Here is a 21,297-nt window from a genome sequence, read left to right on the forward strand (position 1 = left end):
GATTTTTAAAAATACCTGCTCTTTTTAATAACCCACAATAAAAACTTTGTGAGCAAGCCAAGTTTTATATAATGTATTGACAGGGGAAGTACTTGTGTGTTTGTCCATGAATCGGGAACCTCTATTACTGTTGGTATTCCCAGTGCTGAGTCACTGTAAAATCTTGAAGGACTTTGCAATTATTAAAGAAAGAACATTTTATTAATATAGTAACATAGTAATATTAATAAGATGTTCTCTTTCTTTAATAATATATTTGACATTCTACTTTCTACAGCATCTTGTCTGATAATTCTGAATAAATCTGAAGGTTCATCTAACCATTACCCCCAGTTATCTTTCATTCTTGGATAAAAGGGAGTTTCTAAGAGCTACTGCAGTTGTCAGTAGAACCAGCTTCCTTTCTACCTTTTGACTGTGAAGGTGAAGATATTAGACTCATATTTGTGAAGGGAAGAAGGGAGAGTGTGAATCAAATATTTCTTTACTGCATTTTCTACCCCCAAAATGCTGTTGCAGCCTTGAAATTTTCCATCAGTGCGTCTCGTGTGGGAGGCAGCCAAAGTCAGTGTGTAATTACTTCTTGCGGGGAGTTTAATGGCTTTGGCCTTTCTTTATTCTCTCCAGTTCGCATTTCTGTGTCACCTGCGGTCAGCACTCAGACCCCTAATACGTGCTATTAAGACTAATATCTAAAGGTGAATTGAAAAGAAGTATCATTAAAAGATAAAGAATATAAATTGTTGGGAAACTTAAGAGATTTCCATCTTTAAATTCTCTGTGAGTCTCTTTGAAGGTTTTTGTTTTGTTTTGTTGTTTACCTCCCCATTCAGTGAGCCCCAGAATCCATGGTGGCACTTCTTAGCACTTCAGAGAGTGAGAATTTGCCCCGCTTTTATTGTGGTCCTAGTTGTTAAAGTATTTAATTACCTTAACTTTTTATATTCTTGCTCTTTATTTTCCCTGCTGGCACCAATCTCCTGGCAATCCCTGCTCCTATATCCTAGGTATATGGGAAAAGTGGCAAAATGAATCCTTTCCTGATTTTCATTCTCTCCTAGAGAGTGATAAATGAAGCTCTGTTTGTTCCAGTGAGTAGTAGAATATGAAATCCCATAAAGCCACCTAGGTTATTAGATGAATATCACAGAGCTGCTTATTATGCACTATGGCTTAGTGTAGATTATAGATGTGACCAAACGGTAATTAGAGCTGGAGCTGTAATTAAACATTATTGTGCTGCTCTGTGATTTCTCCTTAGATTTGTTGCAAAGTGGAAGGAAACTGAATAGTTCCAAACCCATAGGTGGATTTCTCCTCACCTCTAAAAATCCCTTTTAATTAACTAAATAATTAAATAAAGCCATCCTCACAAGACACCCTGAACTCTACTACGTAACTCTGATCAGGAAGGTATATCGTTGGGTGCAGACACGTGTTAATCACCTCCTCGTGTATATCCAGTTATTCTTAGTGATCAGCTAAGTTTCTTCTCTTCAAATATCCTATCGCAGGGTTTAATTGGGCAAAGTGCTTGATTGTAACGGTGGTGTTTCCTACTTACATCTTAGATGTTGTTTTCTGTATCTGTCAGTACAGAACTGGGGGCTTGGCTTTCTCTAGACTGTGAGTGGCTTATCTTCTCCCTGGACTCCAGCAGCACTGAATAACCTAACAGGAAATGAAACCACTTCCAGAAAAGAGCCGTCCTTGCTGGCTGAGAGGGAAAGTAGTATGGAGGTGACACGCCGGGGACTCACCTCCTTCTGTGCTTGGGATCGCTGCCTCTGCAGTGGAACAGATTGGCAACGGGACAAGCCAATCAGGGAAAACAATCAGAAAGTTCACAGGAGTGACCTAGAAGGTGCGGGCCAATCTCTGTGTGGAAAGAGGACCTTGCAGGAATTTTTCTTGCTCATAGAAGAAAGTTATAGAAAAGGGAACGAACTCCAGGCAAAGGAAATGCACATGATGACTGCGAAATTGCTTTTGTCTTGGCGGAGAAACAAGGGGAAGGCCAGGAGCGAAGATGATCTATACTCTGTCTCTAATTTCCCCTTTCTAGTAACTCTCAAGGGTAAACTCTCCAGGAAACTTGCTTTCTAAAAAGTTATCAGCCACCTTCTCGTAGCATTCCTGAAAGGGCTTACTGATTAGGACCAGATTCTAACACAGCTAGGAGTAGTAGTTTACTTTCCCTGTGATGTTTCTACCTTAGGTCTGTGCATGGACATGTTTACAAGGTCTTTCAAGGATCTACCACGTCCCAAGAAGGTTGCCAAATTAAATTATAAATGCCTGATTTTTAAGAGTGCAAAAGAGAGTGAAAATGCCTTTTGGCATTTACTATCATGCAGAAGATTCATTACACAGGCTTCCACTTCGATTTCATTTTACGAAAAAGACGGAATTAGGGAAGTCCAAGGTATGCGTGTGTGTGTGTGTGTGTGTGTGTGTGTGTGTGTGTGTGTGATAACAAGCTGATAAGGATGATGTTTTGGCAGCTTTTCGGGGACCAGAATTAATCAGAATCAGTGTTTAGCATTGTGTGGATTCTGACAGTGATGATCTGCAAATCGCAGTAACTTCTAAGCCAAATGTCAGAGCTAATTGCAGAGAATGGGTACAATATGGAGGTTACAGTTTCTAGAGTAGTTTTCGAGGCCAGCAAGGTGTGTGTGTGTGTGTGTGTGTGTGTGTGTGTGTGTGTGTGTGTGTTAAGAGGAGAAAGGTGGATTATAGGTAGAGCAGTGATCATGCAGTAAACTATTCCAGAACCAGAGGTATGTTGCAGAGCTGTCCAGCAGCTTGGATTATAGGTTCAATGTGTGGCTCTCTCTGAATGTAGGTCTGTTGAAGGAGTATATTCAACCTGTACTAAAAAAGTCTTTAACAAGGGGAAGAGGGTCCATTCCTTGACTCTCATTATCTAGGTCTGCTGATTGGTATCATTTAATCTTCAGGGAAGATCCGTCTGTGTGTATTGAGTGGCTTTGCATACGCAAGAAACTATGTTCAGTTAGGATTTGGGCACTGTAGATTCGGAGTTGGTACTCTGCCACCGTGATAAATGCTGGGATTTAAAAAGTGAAGGGATTGTTACCCTCTATTACAACTTTTCATTTAACACTCGATGTGTTGCATTCTTCTTGGAATCTAAGTAATTGGGATCTTGTGAGAGGTTCTAGATTTGGAGGTAGATTGACGGTCCTTATGTTCAACTATTTCGATCTCTGTGTGCGTAATCAACTTCATCTGTAGACTCCTGTGGATTGGCTTCTGGATAGTAACAGCACCTCCTGTTTCTTACAGATAAATTTGATGTTAGATTCACACTCCAGAATGCCATTCTCATTAACCAGTTACTGTTATAACAGAAAACCCCATCACGTTACTTCCTGGTCTCCTATATAACTTTTAAGTAGATTTCCTTCTAGCTAAAGATGAATGAAAGCTCCAGTCTTCTTGAAGTGGCATTCCTACGATCTGGATATTTCTCCTCCTTTTACCCTCTCCCGTGTTCTTGGATTTTATACCTGGTTAACGTTTACTTGTTGAATGATAGACTGCTGGGAAGCGTCATGGCAGCAGTAGAACATGGCTCAGAAGCTGGTCCTTTTCTTCCTCTGTGCACTCTGTTATTGTTGAAATCTGGCCCTGATTCTCTTTCATTAGAGATTTTTAAATGAGACGAGATTTTTTTTTTATATGCTTTTAGCCAAGCACAGTTTATGAGGAAAATTGTTAATAAGAAGTAGAGCTTCTCCTAGCGCAGGGTGCACTCATCTGTAGTGGTATCGTGCCCTAGAACTTGAAGGGAAGGGTCCGTCTTACATGTAGAACCCTCCACAATCGGGCAGGAAAGGACGCAGGACGTGGCGGAGCACAGAGAAGGTGTTTGCTCTGAGCCTTCTCCCTGTAATCAGCTCCTCCTTTCTCTCCCCGCAGATGGAGTCCCCCGTCTCCACACCCGCGGTGCTGCCGCTGCACCTTTTGGTACCCGTGGTCAGTAATGACATCTCCTCCCCCTGTGAGCAGATCATGGTTCGTACCCGATCAGTCGGGGTCAACACGTGTGATGTGGCTCTAGCCACCGAGCCTGAGTGCCTGGGCCCCTGTGAACCTGGGACAAGCGTCAACCTCGAGGGCATCGTGTGGCAGGAAACCGAAGACGGTAAGTGCTACGTGTGGTTTTCCCACCTCTCTTCAACCTGCTTCTGCCTGCAGGCGCTGATGACTATAAATAATACCAAGTATTTAGTAGGATTCTCAAGCGACCGTAGTCTGCTGTTGGTACCTACGCAGAGGATTACAGCAAACTTCTCAGTGAAATTGCCCAGCTTCTAAATATTGCCAGTTGTGGGGTTTTTTAAAACGAATTATCTCCCCTTCATAGCCTGGCACGCAAGCAGTCATTTGATAGGCATTGGCCAGGTAATTCAAACTCCATACCCTCTCGATCATTTTATATGAGAGAATTCAAATATAAATAAACTTTTGGGCTGGAAGAGAAAAAGTAATAAAAGGGCAGCCGTGGGAGTGGAAACCAAGGAAATGGAAACCGTTTAAATTGACTTAGTGTTGGCTCATTGCATGTGTAACGCTTACCTTTTTGAACACCTGGAGGCACCGCCAGGCCCTTCCCACTGGTTGCCTCATTGCCCAGCCACCCACGCCACTTCATGCATCTGTCGCTTAGTACAGATTTTATAGGCCTAGGCGACAGGGACGTGTTTACGTGGTCTTGTTTTCAGGCATCCACCAGGCAGTTGGCTCTCTGTAGGGTACCTCTGCCCAAAGCTGCCATCCGGGCTTCTTACATGTTCCATTTGCCCCTGAGAACAGGATTTCTTCTGTTTTAGAAGTTCATAAAGCTGAAAAAATAGGAATGCAAAGGGACTCAGCCAGGTATCTCAGATCCCTTGGTACCATCTGTGGCAATTTGATTTCAGCAAATACATTCTTTTTGTGAAAAATCCAAGTTCTTGTCACAGGCCGTGTGGTTAAAGAGGCTGGGCCCCGGCGGCCCATCAGGTCTCTGCATCAATAACCAGCCTCGCAGCGTGTCCCCACTCGGAGGGGTTGAGAGGCCCCTAGGAGCTCAGCTCGTTCTCTCTGATTATCATAAGCTGCCTCGTCAGGCTCCTGTGGCGATTCAGGCGTTTCATTCTGGTCATTCTGATAAAGCCTGTTCCTCTGCACACTCTGTTGGGATTCAGTATTTACAGTCTACCCTGCAGTCAGCACTGACGTGATACAACCTAAGAATTCTGTGTTCTTGGTTCTTTCACCATTAGTTATGTAGGAAAGCTTCAGCTTTTAGAATAATACTGCTGATGAGGTTTCATTACATACCTGAGACAGTAAAGCAAAAAAAGAAAAAAAGTCCTATTGTGTTAGACACTGAGGCAGAGACTGTGGAAAGAGAGCCTGGCGCTCGGGGCTGACTTGGGTACGTGTATACATGTGCCATCTGGAAATCAGAAGTGGCTGTCTCTGATTTTTAAAATGTCATTTGCCTTTGGCCAAATCACTGAACAGCCACAGTATCTGTAGGAATGACAGACATATCCAGACCACAGCCTGGGACATCAAGCAACCTTCGGGGTCTGTCCCTCAACATATCAAAGATAGAAAACATCTGATTCTACCGATCTTTATGCTAGTGAATTTTCTCCGGGGGTGAAATGCTTTTCATATATGTGAACCTGAGGAAAACTGCGCACGTGAAGCTAACCTTTTACTCTCCTGAGAACAGTGAACAGTGGATTCCTTTTTATCTGAGGATTCCTGTTCTCTCTCCCTGCCAGGAGGATGTTAGCACAGAGATAGACAGACAGACAGATAAGATAGATTAGATAGAGAGATAGATAGATTAGATAGATAGATGTGTGAGAGAGAGAGAGAAAGAGAGAGAGAAAGAGAGAGAAATCATTTGCTCTGAAAGTTTCTCTGGTTGTCACTGGCAGCCTATTACGAAGTTCCTCTATTATATATTTTTAATGCACCTCATTACAATTATATACTATTTCACAGCACTCATTACAATTTGCAGTTTTGTATATAAAGATGCTCCTTGACTTACAGTGGGGTTATGTCTCGATAAACCCATCGTGAGTTGAAAATATAGTAAGTGGAAAATGCCTTTAATCCCCTTCACCTGCCGAACATCATAGCTTAGCCGGGCCTGCCTGAAACGTGCTCAGAGCACTTACATCAGCCTGCAGTTGGGCACAGTCATCTCGCTGCTGCTGCCCAGCATCACAAGAGAGTAAGGTACAGCAGGTCACCAGGCCAGGAAAAGAGCAACATTCGAAATACAATTTCTACAGAATGCATATGGCTTTCACACTGTCGTAAATTTGAAAAATCAAAAGTCAGATCATAATTAATCGGGGACTATCTATAATTGTATTTTTCTATTAATGTATATCACTTCCATGTTTTAGAAATTCTGTCAGCTCAGGAACTCTGTTTTGCTCGCCATTTTATACCCAACATCTCACACCTGTAGTAGGCTCTCAAAAATATTTATTTGAATGAATGAGTGCTTGCATCTGTGTCATTCTCATTTCTGTATCTATGTTAATTTGTATCTAATAGATACTATAACATTGTTTGACTTAGAAACCATGTCAAATACTTTCCAAACTTCTATACCTTCTCTGAAACCCAGAATAAATACTACTTTCATCAGCTTTGAGATCACTCATTTATTTAATTACATTTGTAAGATTTTTAGTTCTCCTATGTTTAATACCATATTTTATCCCACTTAGCATATTGTGTTTCAGGATTTAGTACCTCTCTTCCTTTTGCTTTTTTTCCTTCCTTCCTTCCTTCTTTCCTTCCTTCCTTCCTTCCTTCCTTCCTTCCTTCCTTCCTTCCTTCCTTCCTTCTTTCTTTTTTTCATCCCAAGGGAAAGAACTGTTCTGCAATTACATGCATACTCTGCTTTCTGGCCATCCCAGAGGGCCTTCTCCTGAACTGTCAGTTGGCAAAGTCTGAATTGGTTCACATTCCTTTTCATCTTCAGGTAACAGATTTCCTGCAAAGATCATTCTTTGCAGATCTCTAAGATCTAGTATACTGAGTCGGTCCTCAAGTTAATAAGAATTATATACAGATCCTTAAAAAGAAAAAATTCTTCCAGCCTTCTAGGCTTTTGTTTGCTACCAGACTCTTTGTTCTTCTGTCTATCTCATTGCCCAGCAAACTGCTATCTTCAATTGAAAAACCACTTACAGCTCAGAGAGAAGCTGTGAATGCTTGGCCTCTGAGGGGAACAGAGGACCCCAAGATCCCTGTAGAACTGAGCTACCTTGTGAGAACAGGTATAGAGATCATGGCCTCAGGTCTTCCTGGTTTCTTTGCTTACCTTACCAGTGTTGCTTCTTTGTTCCCTACTGTAAAGCTTGCCTTGGAGGTGTTTTGAAATTCCTGCGGATCTCATCTCTTTTTAGGCAGCCCATAATTCAGCCAGCACTGCAAAGGTTCTCCTTAACTAGGCTCAACCTTAGGACTATAAAGAATCCCCAAGTGTAATCTGGAATGATTTCCCTGGCTTTTGATATGTATTATTCTCAGCACTTATGCATAGGTCTGATTCCACCTGATTTCACTTTGTCTCACCTCACTTCAAATAAAAATATAACAGGTTCCAAGTCAATTCCTGGTTCACAAGGCTTACCTTAACCCAGGATCCTGGAAACAATGTATAAAAAGCCTTAAGGCACACCATACATTTTTTGCTGAGGCAAAATTGCTTATTAGCTTCTATGGTGTTTTAAAGAAAGACAAGGCTGACTTTAGATAAGAATTCCAGGAGATGCTATAGGTTCTCCTTTTTAGACCACAGCACTAAGTGAAAGGCCATATACATAGTGATGTATTTTACTTTGGCAGTGTGCTTTCTGGAAGAATTTGTGGTATAGTGGAAAGAGCACTGAAGTGAAAATCAGGACCTCTATAGCTCTGCCACTGTCATTGTGACCTTGAACAAGTTCCTTAACTTCTTTGGGTCTTAGTTTTCTCATCTCTTGAACTAGGTGACCTATAAAAACCTATCCAGCTTTTAAGTTCTGAGAACTGTGGCTTAAATCTTGGAATCAGCATAGATCCAGTACTAGTTGACTATGGCATCTTGAAAATGAACAGTTTCATACACCGATTATGAGAATGAAAACTGAAGGATATTAATACCAATGATGAAATTTCATTATACACTTGTTACATAGATTTGTTTCATCAGAAACATCACCTTGTGAGTCTCACCTTGCGAGTCTCAGATTCAGGAAATCTTTTCCTCCCGGTTTTTTTTCACTTCCTGATCCCAGACTGACACGTGGAAGAATTCATAGAACCTGGCTGTTTTTGATGCAAGGGTATGCTAGCTGACATAAGCTGAGCTCACAGTATTGCTTAGCAATCCTTCATCTCCCTGTTACATTCACATTCCCCAAAACTTGCGTCATTCTCAAGATTCATTAGCCCTGAAGTTCGTTCTCTTCATGCTCGTAAAATAAGACAAAAGATACGCAGCTAAATCCCCCAGCTTCCCTCCTCTCTTTCTTAAAATATATTTTTCTCATCCTATTCTTTTTTTCTTCTCTTATTCTTAAAATTCTTTGAAACTTTATACCATGAATTTTATCTATTCTTCCTTCATCTTCATTCTTTCCTTTCTGTTTAAACTCTTTACCCACTGCAACACTTCCTTACAGTGAAAATATTTTCCTCATCCTTGCTACCCTGTTGAACTACTGACCTCTCTCCTTTTCTTCACTACTTGCTATTGCTGTTTCTAGTCTCTTTTTACTGGTCCAGTATCATATTACATCTTGCCATCAGATTTCTTCTGCCACTATTTGACTGAAACATTTCTTATACCAATGATCATTTATTTTCCAAAGAATCTTTTCTTAGTCCTTCCTAGACTTTTAGAAGCTCTACTGTTTCTTTATTCTTGAAACTCTTTTTTTCTTACCTTTGTCATACTGCACTTCCCTAAATTTCCTCATTTCATGAAACTCCAGATGGTGTTTAGGATGCTGAAATGGTCCGTTCTGTCCTGTTGGCCTGTAGGTGGGGCCTGTAGCTACTGTTGCCCCACTCCTTTCCCCCCAGACAAGCCCCCTTATCCACAATGTATTTTTCATTACTGTGTGTGCCATAGTTGGGGAATGTTGAGGAAACACTGAGTTAAGAATGATATCTGGCTGCTGGGAACAGAAGATGAAGTAATAATGATTTAATGTAGGAGAATTTTGAAGGTGGGCAGTTTAGGGGTGGGGTGGTGGCTTCACAATGTAATCAGTGCTCCAGGCTCCTTGAAGTTAATTGTTGCAAACTTGCTGTTGTAGCTCCAGCCATCACATTGACTTTTCAGGCTGGAGAAGAGTAAAACAGCATCTGCCTCCCACCTAATGTTTCCTTCTGACAAGCTTTCCCAGAAGCCACACCCTAAGGCTTCTGCCTACATCTCATTGGCTACCCCTTCTGCAAGGAAGGCAAGGAAATGTATAGCTTTTATGCTGGATACATTACTTTCCCACACAAAATAGAGGCTCATGCTCTGCATAGCTGTCACACATAACTCCCAAAAGTTGCTACCTCAGCAGCCTTTTGGTAAATGCAGTCTTATATATTCATGGCTTCAGCTGCCCCCAGAACTATAGATTGTAACATATATATTTAAGTTTTCACAGTCTACTTAAAATTAGTATTTTTACCACCACAAGTAGAATGTAGAAATTTTACCACCATATAAATCCCTTTACTTTCCCTTCTTTATGTTGTAATTCTCTTAACAAGCTCATTGCATGTTTTTGTATGGCCTATAGGTTATACAAAAGTAGGCAGTGTTTTTTGTTTGTTTGTTTTTTTAATTTATTTTTTAATTTTTGTTGGGGAATATTGGGGGACAGTATGTTTTTCCAGGACCCATCGTTCGTTGTCCTTCAATAGGGGGATGTGGGAATCCCCCATGTGGGAATTGAACCGGCAACCTTGTTGAGAGCTCGCACTCTAACCAACTAAGCCACCCGGCCGCCCCGGCAGTGTTTTTTAATGGTTGAAAATGGTTGGAAAAAAATTTAAAACAAATACTGTGTGGCACGAAAATTATATGAACTCCAAAATTTCACTGTCTATGTAAAGTTTTATTGGAATTCAGTCATACTCATGTCACGTATCTTTAGCCACTTTTTGCACTAAAGTGAGAGTATTGCAACAGAGTCCATATAATCTGCAAAGCCAAAAATATTTAGTATCTGGTGTTTTACTGAAAAAGGTTTCCAAACACCTGGTCTTATATATTATATCTAATACGTTAAAAACCCCATCAGATAACTATTTTAAAAATTTTCCCTTTCAATCATCATATATACTTTGAAGAACTCAAGAGAATAGTTTATTATATTTATGCATATACTTAACATTTCTTTTCCTCTTCCTTCATTCCTTTTGTTCCAAGAGTCCCTCTATTGTTTCCCTTCTGTCTGAAGAATTGTTTGGTAATTCGTTCAGAGCATGTACATTGACTGTTAATTCTCTGAAAATGTCTATTTCACCTTTATTCCTGGAAGATTTTTTTTCTGAATACAGAAATCTAGGTTTACCTTACCTTTTTTAGGAGTTTTCAGCCGTATTTCTTCAAACATTTTTTTCTGCACTGTACCACCCTCTTCTCTCCTAGGATTACAGTTACATAAATATAAGCTAGTCATTATTCATTTCCACCCAGGATTCCTTTGTGTCTTTTCTCTTTAATTACACTGTAAGATGACTGAGGCAGGGAATTGCATTTTATATATCATTTTATTTCCCCAAGGACTAGTCCACTCTTTACACAACAAAGTAAAATAATCAGTAAATATTTAATTAATAAAATGGACCATGCCTTGTACCCATGTGTTTCAGGCATGTAGGTAAAAGTGGTAATTTTTTGGTAAACTCTCTTAGATTCATTTACTATGTATTAACTAAAAATAAAAAGGGATTTTGCTTTTTTTGGGGGGAGAGATCTATATCAATTTTTATTTATTTTATTTATTTTCAATGTTTTTGTTTTTTAAGATTTTTATTAAAATACAGCCAGCATACATTATATTAGTTTCAGGGGTCTACCATAGTTATTCAACATTTATATACCCAAAGAAGTGATCACCATGATAAGTCCAACAATCATCTGACACTATACCACGCTGTCACTATATTATTGACTATATTCCCTATGCTGTACATTACATCCCCATGACTATTTTTTTATACCTGAAAATTTGGACCTTTTATTCTCACCTTTTCACCCTTTTTTAATTTTTCAATTACAATTGACTTTCAGTATTTTATATTAATTTCAGGTGTGTAGCATAGTGGTTGGACATCTGTATAATTTAAGAAATGATCCCCCTGACTAGTTTAGTACTTACCTGGCACTATACATAGTTATTACCCTATTATTGACTATATTCCCTGTGCTTTACTTTACATCCCCATAACTATTTTGTAACTATTAGTTTGTATTTCTTAATCCCTTCACCTTTTTCACCCTGCCCCCCCAATCCCTTCCCATCTATCCCCCAAAAAATCTGGTACCCATTTGACACCATACATAGTTATTATGATATTATTGACTGTATTCCCTATGCTATACCCTACATCCCCATGACTTCTGTGTAACAACTAATTTGTACTTCTTAATCCCTTCCCCCCTTTCACTCAGCCCCAACACCCCTCCCATCTGGCAACCATCAATATGTTCTCTGTATCTATGAGCTTGTTTCTGTTTCATTTATTTTGTTCTTTAGATTCCACATATAAGCACACTGCATCCATCCTCCTCTATCTGATATACTCCACTCAGCACAATTCTCTCCAGGTCCATCCACGCCGCCGCAGATGTCAAGAACCTTTTCCCTTCCAAGGCCAAGCAATATTCCATTATATGTATGTACCATCTCCTCTTCATCCATTCTTCCGTTGACAGATACCCAGTCTGCCTCCACATCTTGACCATTGTAAAAAAATGCTGCATTGAACATATGGATGCACACGTCCCCTCAAAGTAGCACTTTGGGTTTCTTCGGATACATACCCTGAAATGGGTTTACTGGGTCTTCCTTTGTCTCTTATTACAGCCTTTGTTTAAAGTCTATTTTGTCTGGTATAAGCATTGCTATTCCAGCTTTTTTGTTGTTGTTCTTTCCATTTTCACGAAATATCTTTTTCCATCCCTTTACCTTCTTTCTGTGTGTGTCTTTCAATCTGAAGTGAGTCTCTTGTAGACAGCATATGTAAGGGTCTTTCTTTTTTTATCCATTCAGCCCTCCTGTGTCTTTTGAGGGGAGGATTTAATCCGTTTACATTGAAAGTAATTGTTGATAGATATGTAGCTATTGCCATTTTATTACTCATAAATATGATTTCCTCCCCCCCCCCCCCCCAGCCATCTTAAAGAAGTTCCTCTAACATTTATTGTAATACTGGTTTGGTGATGATGAACTCCTTTAGCTTTTTCTTGTCTGGGAAGCTCTTTATCTGCCCTTCAATGGTAAATGATAGCTTTGCTGTGTAGAATAACCTTGGTCCTTGCTTTTCATCACATTGCATATTTTGTGCCAATCTCTTCTGGCCTGCAAAGTTTCTGTTGAGAAATCAGCTGACAGTCTTCTGGGAGTTCCCTTATAAATTACTAGTTGCCTTTCTCTTGCTGCCTTTAGGATTTTCTCTCTTTAACCTTCGCCATTCTAATTATAATGTGTCTTGGTGTGGGCCTGTTTGGGGTCATCTTCTTTGGGACTCTGTGCACTTCCTGGATTTGTATGTCTATTTCCTTCGCCAAGTCAGGAAAGTTTTCAGTCATTATTTCTTCAAATAGGTTGTCAATCCCTTTCTTCTCCTTCTGGTACCCCAATGATGCAAATGTTGTTACACTTGATATTGTCCCAGAGATCTCTTAAACTGTCCTCATTTTTTTGGGCTCCTTTTTTCTTTTTGCTGTTCCAATTGGGTGTTTTCTGCTACCTTGTCTTCCATATCTCTGATTCTATCCTCTGCTTCTTCTGGGCTGCTGGTGATTCCTTCTAGTGCATTCATTTCAGTTCTTGTATTCTTCACTTCAGACTGGTTCTTTTTTATGGTTTCTTTTAAATGTCCTTTTATATGCTTGCTCTCTTTGTTGAAGTTCTTACTAAGTTCCTTGAGCATCCTTATAACCAATTATTTTGAACTCTGTATCTGGTAGGTTGTTTGCCTCCATTTTGTTTAGTTCTTTTTCACAAATTTTCTCCTTTTATTTCATTTGGGATATAGTTCTTTGTTTCCTCATTTCATGGTAAATGATAGCTTTGCTGTGTAGAATAACCTTGGTCCTTGCTTTTCATCACGTTGCATATTTTGTGTCAATCCCTTCTGGCCTGCAAAGTTTCTCTGTTTGTTTCTATGTAGATCTGCTACATTCCATAGTCTTGGCCGGGTGACCTTATGTAGTAGTTGCCCTGTGGGGCCCATGGCACAGTCTCCCTGGTCACCTGTACCAGGTGCTCCAGGAGTGTCCCTTGTGTGGGTACTGTGTGCCCTGCTGTTATAGTTGAACCTTGGTTGCTATTGTCATGTCAGTGGGTGAGATTGACCCTCAGGCTGATTGGCTATGGGGTTTAGCCACATCTACAGCTTGCAGACTGCTGTAGTCTGGGTGGGATTCGCCCCAGTGGACTCTGGTGCCTGAGACCACCCTTTGGGTGTGCCATCTGTGGAGCTAATTGGGCAGTGTTCTACTTTGATCTGAAGCCACCCTCCGAGTATGTTGGTTCTGGAGCCTCTTGTGAGGGGCTCTGGTGCAGGCTTAGGTCACCCACTGTCTGTGACTGGTTGGGGATTACCCAGTAAGAGCTACAAAGTGCTCTGCAGTTGTTGGCTGCCTGTGCTAACCCTCAAGGCACGTGGGAGAGGGCACGCTGCGAACCAAGGACATCTGCCATCAGCACCAGGCCTGGGGAAAATACCGGGGGGGAAATACCCCGCAAAATACCAGGACACCCCAAGGCCTGCTGCCACCTGCCAGCTCCCTTAAAGTTCAGCCACTGGTAAAGCCTTGTGCAGTGTGGTATGCAAGGTGAGGCAGGGAGTCAGTAAAATAGGAAGAGTTGTGGTTACCAGGTTAATGTAAATTCTGGCTTAGTGCCAGTCCTGAGCCTGAAGCTACTCAGCAAAAGTCTCAGAGCACACCGAAGCCGGTGGCCTCCAGCCTGGGGTCTGTGGACTCTGATAGCTTTGCAAGAAACAGTGCAATGTGGGTGGGGCTGGCTGCTTGGAAAAAGTGCCTCAGGTGTTGGGGGCATTGGATGGGGTGGGGTCCCAGTGAGTCAGCAGCAGGAGCTGGGGAGCTCACCAGACCAATCAGATTCAGATTTGGCCGTAAGCGTAGGGGGCGGGCTCAACACAGGAAAGATGGCGCACAGCTGCAGGCTGCCCGAGAGGAAAACTCCACACAGGGAAAATGCCGACTGTCCTCCAGCCTTTCTCCCCAAAGCCACACAACTCAGTCAGCTGCCCATATGTCTCCGACACCCAGAGTCACTGTCCTTCTACCACAGCCCAAGGTGAGTGCCTGCGATCGAGACAGTCTGTGCGGGACCTGTAAGAGGACGCCTGGGTTTCCCGCAGCCTTCCATCCCACTGGGATGGTCGGAATCCCCACTGTTTTTCAAAGCCAGATGTTGTGGGGCTTTTCTTCCGCACCCGTTCTGGGGCTGGACAGTCTGGTGTGGGGCTGGGGTCCCTCGCTCCTTCTGGGGGAACCTTTGCAGCCGATTCTGATTCTGAACCACCACACAGAGCTTTGAAACCCGTTCTGCGTCTCTGCCCTTCCTACCAGTCTCTATGTGGCTTCTTCTTTATATCTTTAGTTATAAAACTTCTGTTCAGCCAGACTTTCAGATGGTTCTCCAAGTTGATTGATCTGTAATTTAGTTGCAATTTTAATTTGTTTATGGAAGGAAGCAGGCACAGTGTTTATCTACTCCACCATCTTGGATTTCCCTCCTTTCCTTCCTTCCGTTCTTTCTTCCTTCCTTCTTTCCTTCCTTCCTTTCTTTCTCAGTGCCTTCTACTACCACTGTTTTGAAATTATAAAAGTCAGAGGTAGAGCCTTCAGATCTTTTCAGAGGAAGTGGTTTGAAGTTACACTCGGAGGAACTTGAGCATGGCGGAACCTCAGAATCAGTCATAAGGAATGAGGAGTGCCGGGTGTGTAGGCCCCAGCCCTGTCCCTGCTACCCCACCAGATGAAAGTCAGAGTAGTTCTTTCTACCTTTGGGTGATTTGTATGTTAGGCTCCTTTGCAAAACTATATTTGAAGAGGATGCCGCTTCAGATACAGTTCACCCTCCCACTCCGTGTAGAAATCTCTCTCATAACAGCTCTGAAATTTGTCTGCTCTTTTTTACCAGAATATCAGAAAGACAGACGTTGTAGTGCTATATGACCAGGTTTTTAAAGCTGAAGTGAGTGCAACTCCCTTGAATGCCAGAGGGTATGAAAAGCTATGTGATAAGTTTGACATGTCCTGTGAAACTTAATTCTAACTTAATAATGGTTTAAGTTTTCAGATCATATACATGCACATGCAATCAGAAAGGTGTATCCCCCACCTCCAAATCAAGGTATACATTTTTATTCCAACAACTAGAAGTATCTGGAACTATTTGAGAAGTGTTTCCAGGAATAATAGTGCCTTAAAAGCACAGTTCAGAACAACTATCTCTGAACTAGAGTCAGGAGAGTTGGATTCTACAATAGTTTGTACTTTTACTAGCTGTGTGATCTGAACTTCTCTTGGTCTTAGAATTCTAATTGGGTGGGGAGGTGGGGGCTTGGGCTACATCTGCACTGTTCAGTAGAACTTGTGTTAGAGATACGCTGTCCAAAATGGTAATCTAGTTACATGTGATACTGAGCGCCTGAAATGTAGCCTATGGAACTAAGGGATTGAACTTTAAATTTTATTTAAATAATCACAGGCAGCTAGTGGTTTACCATTTTGGACAGCATAGGGGCTAGGTGATCTTCTCTGAGGTGGAAAGAAAATAATTGTATGGGACAATGAAGAGGGTGGGTAAATAGCTGACATACCCAGGGTGGTTTCTGTGCACTCTGGCTTATGTTACCTGGGGCAGCTTTTGGCCCTGCTTCAAACTCTGTGGTTGAGCCCTGTGCTTTGGTCTGTGGGTTGCAGTTTTCTCATCAGTGTAATAGGCAGTGGTTTTGCTTAGCAGGAAGTTCGTTTGCCTGTGGTAACACCGCTAAGAACCTGTCTCAGCTGCTCTTCATCCTCATCTGATTACAGATCCCGGCTGTGGGTCTTTATCTTTCTCACTAAAAGGAAGGGGCTGTCCATTAACCTTCTTCATGGCAATAGTAACCTTGGGAGTTAGCCTTGGTGATTCTGTGTGATTCTGATGTAGGAAAGTATGTGTGTGAACTGTGAAATAATCTAATTTTTGATGTTTATACTGGAAAGTGAAGGTGATACCCAGCTACTGTTTTTTTCTGGTTCCTTGGCTATATATAATTAATACTCCTTCACCTTCAGTCTTGCATCACTTACCTGGACAGAGATGCTTCACAGTGACCGAGCTTTCTCCACTGCTGAGCCAATTGCTTACTAGCCTGACTCCCGCAGAATCCAATAGCACAGTCATAAAGAGCCTAACAGCCATTGTCTGGTACCACAAATCTTCATAGCAACAGACCCACCGCATGGCAACAGCAGCCACACAAAGAAAACAGTAGGAAAATCAATACTTACTTTCTCCCACCCTTCCCCCACCCCAAACAACAGCCAACACATTCTTGCCACCTAGCACCTTACTCCTAGGGGATGCTTTAGCCACCCCTTCTCTTTCTCCCAGCAAAGCAGTCAGGCAGTACTGTTGGCCAGGCTGCAGGCTTGCCAGATAGGTAAGGTTGTTTCAAAGGAGATTCTTTTGATATTTCAGTAACAAAACCATCTCAGATGGGCTCAGGACAGACCTGTTTTATTATTAATGTCATCCTTTAACAAGTAATTTAGTTCCTGATACTTATGTATGAACCCAGATTAGTGATACTTAGACAGTAAATATAGTTCTGGTATAAACTGGGGCTAAATGCTAGCCCCAGCTAATTTAGCTTTGGCATATGATTCCAAGAGGAAAAGGCCCTTTATTTTCTTGTCCTGTTGGTAAGGTCACTTAACTGGTCTGAGCCTTAGTTTCCTCATTTGTAAAATGAGGAGGTTGGATTACATATCTCTGTGGTCCTTTCGCCTCTCATATTTAGAATTCTGGGATCATTTGTGTGGGACAGAACAGAGAATTGTCTTTGTTAATCCTTGGTTGTGGCAAGGTCTGCAAGGTTCAACAAGGAAGATGTCGAACCCTCCAGTCTCAGTGCTTACACTGCTAAAAACAGGGCCTGGCCCTGCCTTGGTGGATAAAGCTGCTGTAACAGTGATGGGCAGAAGCTATTAGCAAGGTTGGCAACGAGCCTTTTCTCCCACAGCAGTGGTTTCAGACCCGTGCAGGCAGAAAGCTTTGCTCCCAGAGCTGCTGCCTCGTAATGATGCCAGTGAGAACTCTCTCTCTCTCTCTCTCTCTCTCTCTCTCTCTCTCTCTCTCTCTCTCTCTCTCTCTCTCTCTCTCTCTCTTTTTCCTCCTCTTTTTTCTCTCTCTTCTGACTACTCTCTGAAATAAGAGTTTGTTCTCCACCTCTTCTGATACTTCATTATCCCCTCTCCCTCAGGCTTTAGAGAACAAAGAAATCATAGGGCATCAACTTTATAATTTAGGCAGCTGGAAATAATTTTCCCAGGATAGGGTGTGTAGGTAGCTGATTCCCCCTGGCATAAGGCAGCATTGCTAAATGGCCTGTGTTTTGTCTGCCAGGCTAAGGCTTTGTTAGGCCCACTCAGGCTTCTCTGTATTTGAGTTAAATTATAGTGGCAAACCAGGCCCGTGTACTTTTAGAGGGATTGGGGTTAAGGAAAAATGGAAAGTGTGTCATTTATAGGCCCTGCTACTTACTAATTGCTCAAGAAATTTTTGTTTAATGCACTGTCCCTGTGCTTACTCCTGCCAGATCCTTTATTTCCCTTAGTTGCTGCCTTCGTGACCTTCTCCATAGCAACAAGCTCTATGACAAAAAGGCTATGGTGAGAGATGGAGTAGTCTCCCCTCCCACAAGTTCTACTCTGTTTTCTCTTTAGGACATATAAGAAAAAGCCTAAAAGACTGCTATCAAATAATTTTCTATCTCCATTAAACTCATAATCAAATGAAACTTTTAACCCTGAAATAATTCAGTGAACAACTTTCCTTCTGATTGGATTACGATTATCCTCATCTTTTGAAAAATGTCCCACATCATTCAGTGCACTTGAAATACTGTGCATTTTCCCACTTACCTAGCTCCCCTCTGTGTTTTGGCGTTTAGCCTGCTCTCCTTAGAATTATTATTTTTTAAAAAACCAACACCTCCCAGAATCAAGAATCAGTGGAGAAAGAGTGGATATAGAAAGTGGGACACCCCCTCCACCCGCCGTGGGCTGTTGCATTAGATACTAGACTGGTGTCTACCCTGGAGATGGGGCAGAGTGCCTGAAGTACAGAACTTCCCTGTGTCTCCACTGATTCTAGTGCTGACGTACAGGCGTTACAGACCCAAAGGTTTTGGGGGTTTTTTGATGTTAGTAGGTTTTACTGAACAATCATATAAATATGTATACAAATCATACGCATGCAGATCATTGAATTTTCTAAGTGCACACTCTGTGGTATCAGCACCTAGGAGATGAAGAAAAGCAGTATTACCAGGACACCAGAAGCCCCTTCATACCTCCCTCCAATAGCTAACTTCCTCCAAGAAAATCAATTCTGACTGCTAACATCATACGCTAGCGTTACCCATTTTGAACATATAAATAGAATCATGTCTGGCTGTTCAACATCCATGCCAGTGAAGTTCATATTGCTGCCTGTAGTTGTACTTTGTTTATTCTGATTATAGTATTTCATTATGTGAATACAGTAGGCCCCCCCATCTACAGTTATGCTTTCCATGCTTTTAGTTATCTGTGGTTAACTGCAGGCCAAAAATATTAAATGGAAAATTCCAGAAATAAACAATTCATGGGTTTTAAATTGAATCCCATTCTGAGTAGCGTGATGAAATCTTGCGCCATCCAGCTGTATCCTGCCCAGGTCGTGAATCATCCCTTTTGCCAGCGTATCCATGCTGCACATACTACCCATCCAATGGTCCCTTAGTAGCCGTGTGGGTTATCAGATCTACTGTTTCTGTATTGCCGTGCTTGTGTTCAAGTTACCCTTATTTTCCTTAATAATGGCTTCAAATCGCAAGAGTAGTGATGCTGGCAATTCAGATATGCCAAGGAAAAGCCATAAAGTGCTTCCTTAAAGTGGAAAGGTGAAAGTTCTCGACATAATAAGGAAAGAAAAAATTGTGTGCTGAGGTTACTGAGATCTACAGTAAGAATGAATCTTCTCTCTGTGAAATAAGATATTTTGAGAGAGAGACCACATTCATAGAACTTTCATTACAGTTATAATTGTTCTACTTTATTATTAGTTCTTGTTATTAATCTCTTACTGTGCCTTGTAAATTCAACTTTACAATAGGTATATATGTACAGGAAAAAACATGGTATATATAGAGTTTAGTACTATCTGCAGGCTGGTATATATAGAGTTTGGTACTATCTCCACTGGGAGTCTTGGAACATATCCCTGGTGATAAGAGGGGACTAACGTACAATAGTACTTATTTATTTAAGTTGTTGATGAGGATTTGGATTGTTTGCAGTTGGGGACTTTTGTGAAAAATGCTGCCATGAAAATTCTTGCACATGTCTTTTGGGGAATATATGTATACATTCTATCTGTATATATTTAGGAGTGGAATTCCTGGATCAGAAGGTATGCATATGATCAGCTTTAATAGATATCGTCATAGTAGAACCAGTTTATACTCCTACGTCAAATTAGAATCCTAGTTGCTCTGCAGCCTTGCCAACACTTGACCTTATTTGTCTTTCTCACGTTTGCCATCTTTGTTGGTGTGTGGTGGTATCTCATCATGGCCTTAATTTGCATTTCCATGATGAGTCTGGAAATTGAGTCATGAGCATCTTTTCATGTGCTTATTGGCCATTTGGAAATCTTTTGTGAGCTGCATGTGCAAACTTTTTACCCATTTTTGGATTGGGTTGTATTTTTCTTACTGACTTTATCAGATTTTTGTATTGTAAATATCTTTTATGCATATCTTGCCTTTTCTCTTAATGGTACCTTTTCATGAGTGGGTCTTCATTTTTATAAAGCCTAGTTTATCTTTTTTTCTTTTATTTCATGTTTTGTGTATCCTGTTCAAGGAAATTTTGCCTTTCCCAAGATAATGAAGATATTTTTTTCTTTTTTTTTTTTCCTAAGAATTTTATTGCTTTTCATATTTGGATCTACAATCTAGCTGAAATTGATTTTTGTTTAGGGTGTGACTGGAGAGTCAAGTTTCTGTTTTTATCAGTCTTATACCTGATTGACCCATGATTGACCCATGAAGAAGACCATGCTTTCTCTGACTGCACTGCACTGTCACATTTGTCATAAATCAGGTGACATATGTCCGGGTTTATTTCTGGGCTCGCTCTTTTATTCCGTTCATCCACTTGTCTAGTCTTGTGTCAGTACTACACTGTCTTAATAACTATAGCTTTATAAGTCTTGATATCGAGCACACTTGCTTGTACTTTGAGGTTGCCTTAGATCGTTTCGGCTTTTGGCATGTAAATTTTAGGATCAGTTTCAATTTTTATGGGAAAAACCTGCTGATTTTTTTTTTATTGGGATTACATTGAATCTACAGATCAATTTGGGAAAGACCCCAAGTTTTATCCTTTTTTATTTAAGCTACTTAGTCTGGGGGAGGGAAGGAAGGAGGATCAGAGCAAGGCAGTGATATCACTTGGGAGAGCTTGTTTAAAAAATGTTAGCTATCCCCCACTCCTCGTATTCTGAATCAATAGATTCAGGATGGAGCTTAGGCATGTTTTTCGTGAAACAGCTCCCCTAGAAGTTATGTTTTGCTACCATCACCACTATTCTTCACCACCCTATTTGAGAACCAGTGACCTAGACTGCAATCTCCTTGGCTATTATATATAATATTATGTAAGGTCCAGTCTTAGAGTAAAGTAGGACCAGGTCTTATATTTTTGCTCCAAAAGACGCATTAGAGCTGATT

The 21,297-nt window shown here is 41.2% G+C and overlaps 1 protein-coding gene across 3 annotated transcripts in view; it reads left to right on the top strand.

The window, feature by feature from the left end:
- The window catches only part of ZNF609 (zinc finger protein 609), a 185,106-nt gene that overhangs the window by 126,918 nt on the left and 36,891 nt on the right, over positions 1 to 21,297 (top strand). For all 3 annotated transcript variants that reach the window (XR_013993449.1, XM_081049941.1, XM_081049942.1), the window contains exon 3: positions 3,949 to 4,174. Coding sequence is in view for 2 of the 3 variants with exons in the window: in XM_081049941.1 (XP_080906067.1) it covers positions 3,949 to 4,174 (226 nt within the window). In the remaining variant the exon portion in view is untranslated. The remainder of the gene's footprint in view (positions 1 to 3,948; positions 4,175 to 21,297) is intronic.

The sequence above is a fragment of the Rhinolophus hipposideros genome (assembly GCF_964194185.1).
Source record: "Rhinolophus hipposideros genome assembly, chromosome: 5".
Classification (NCBI taxonomy): Eukaryota; Metazoa; Chordata; class Mammalia; order Chiroptera; family Rhinolophidae; genus Rhinolophus; species Rhinolophus hipposideros.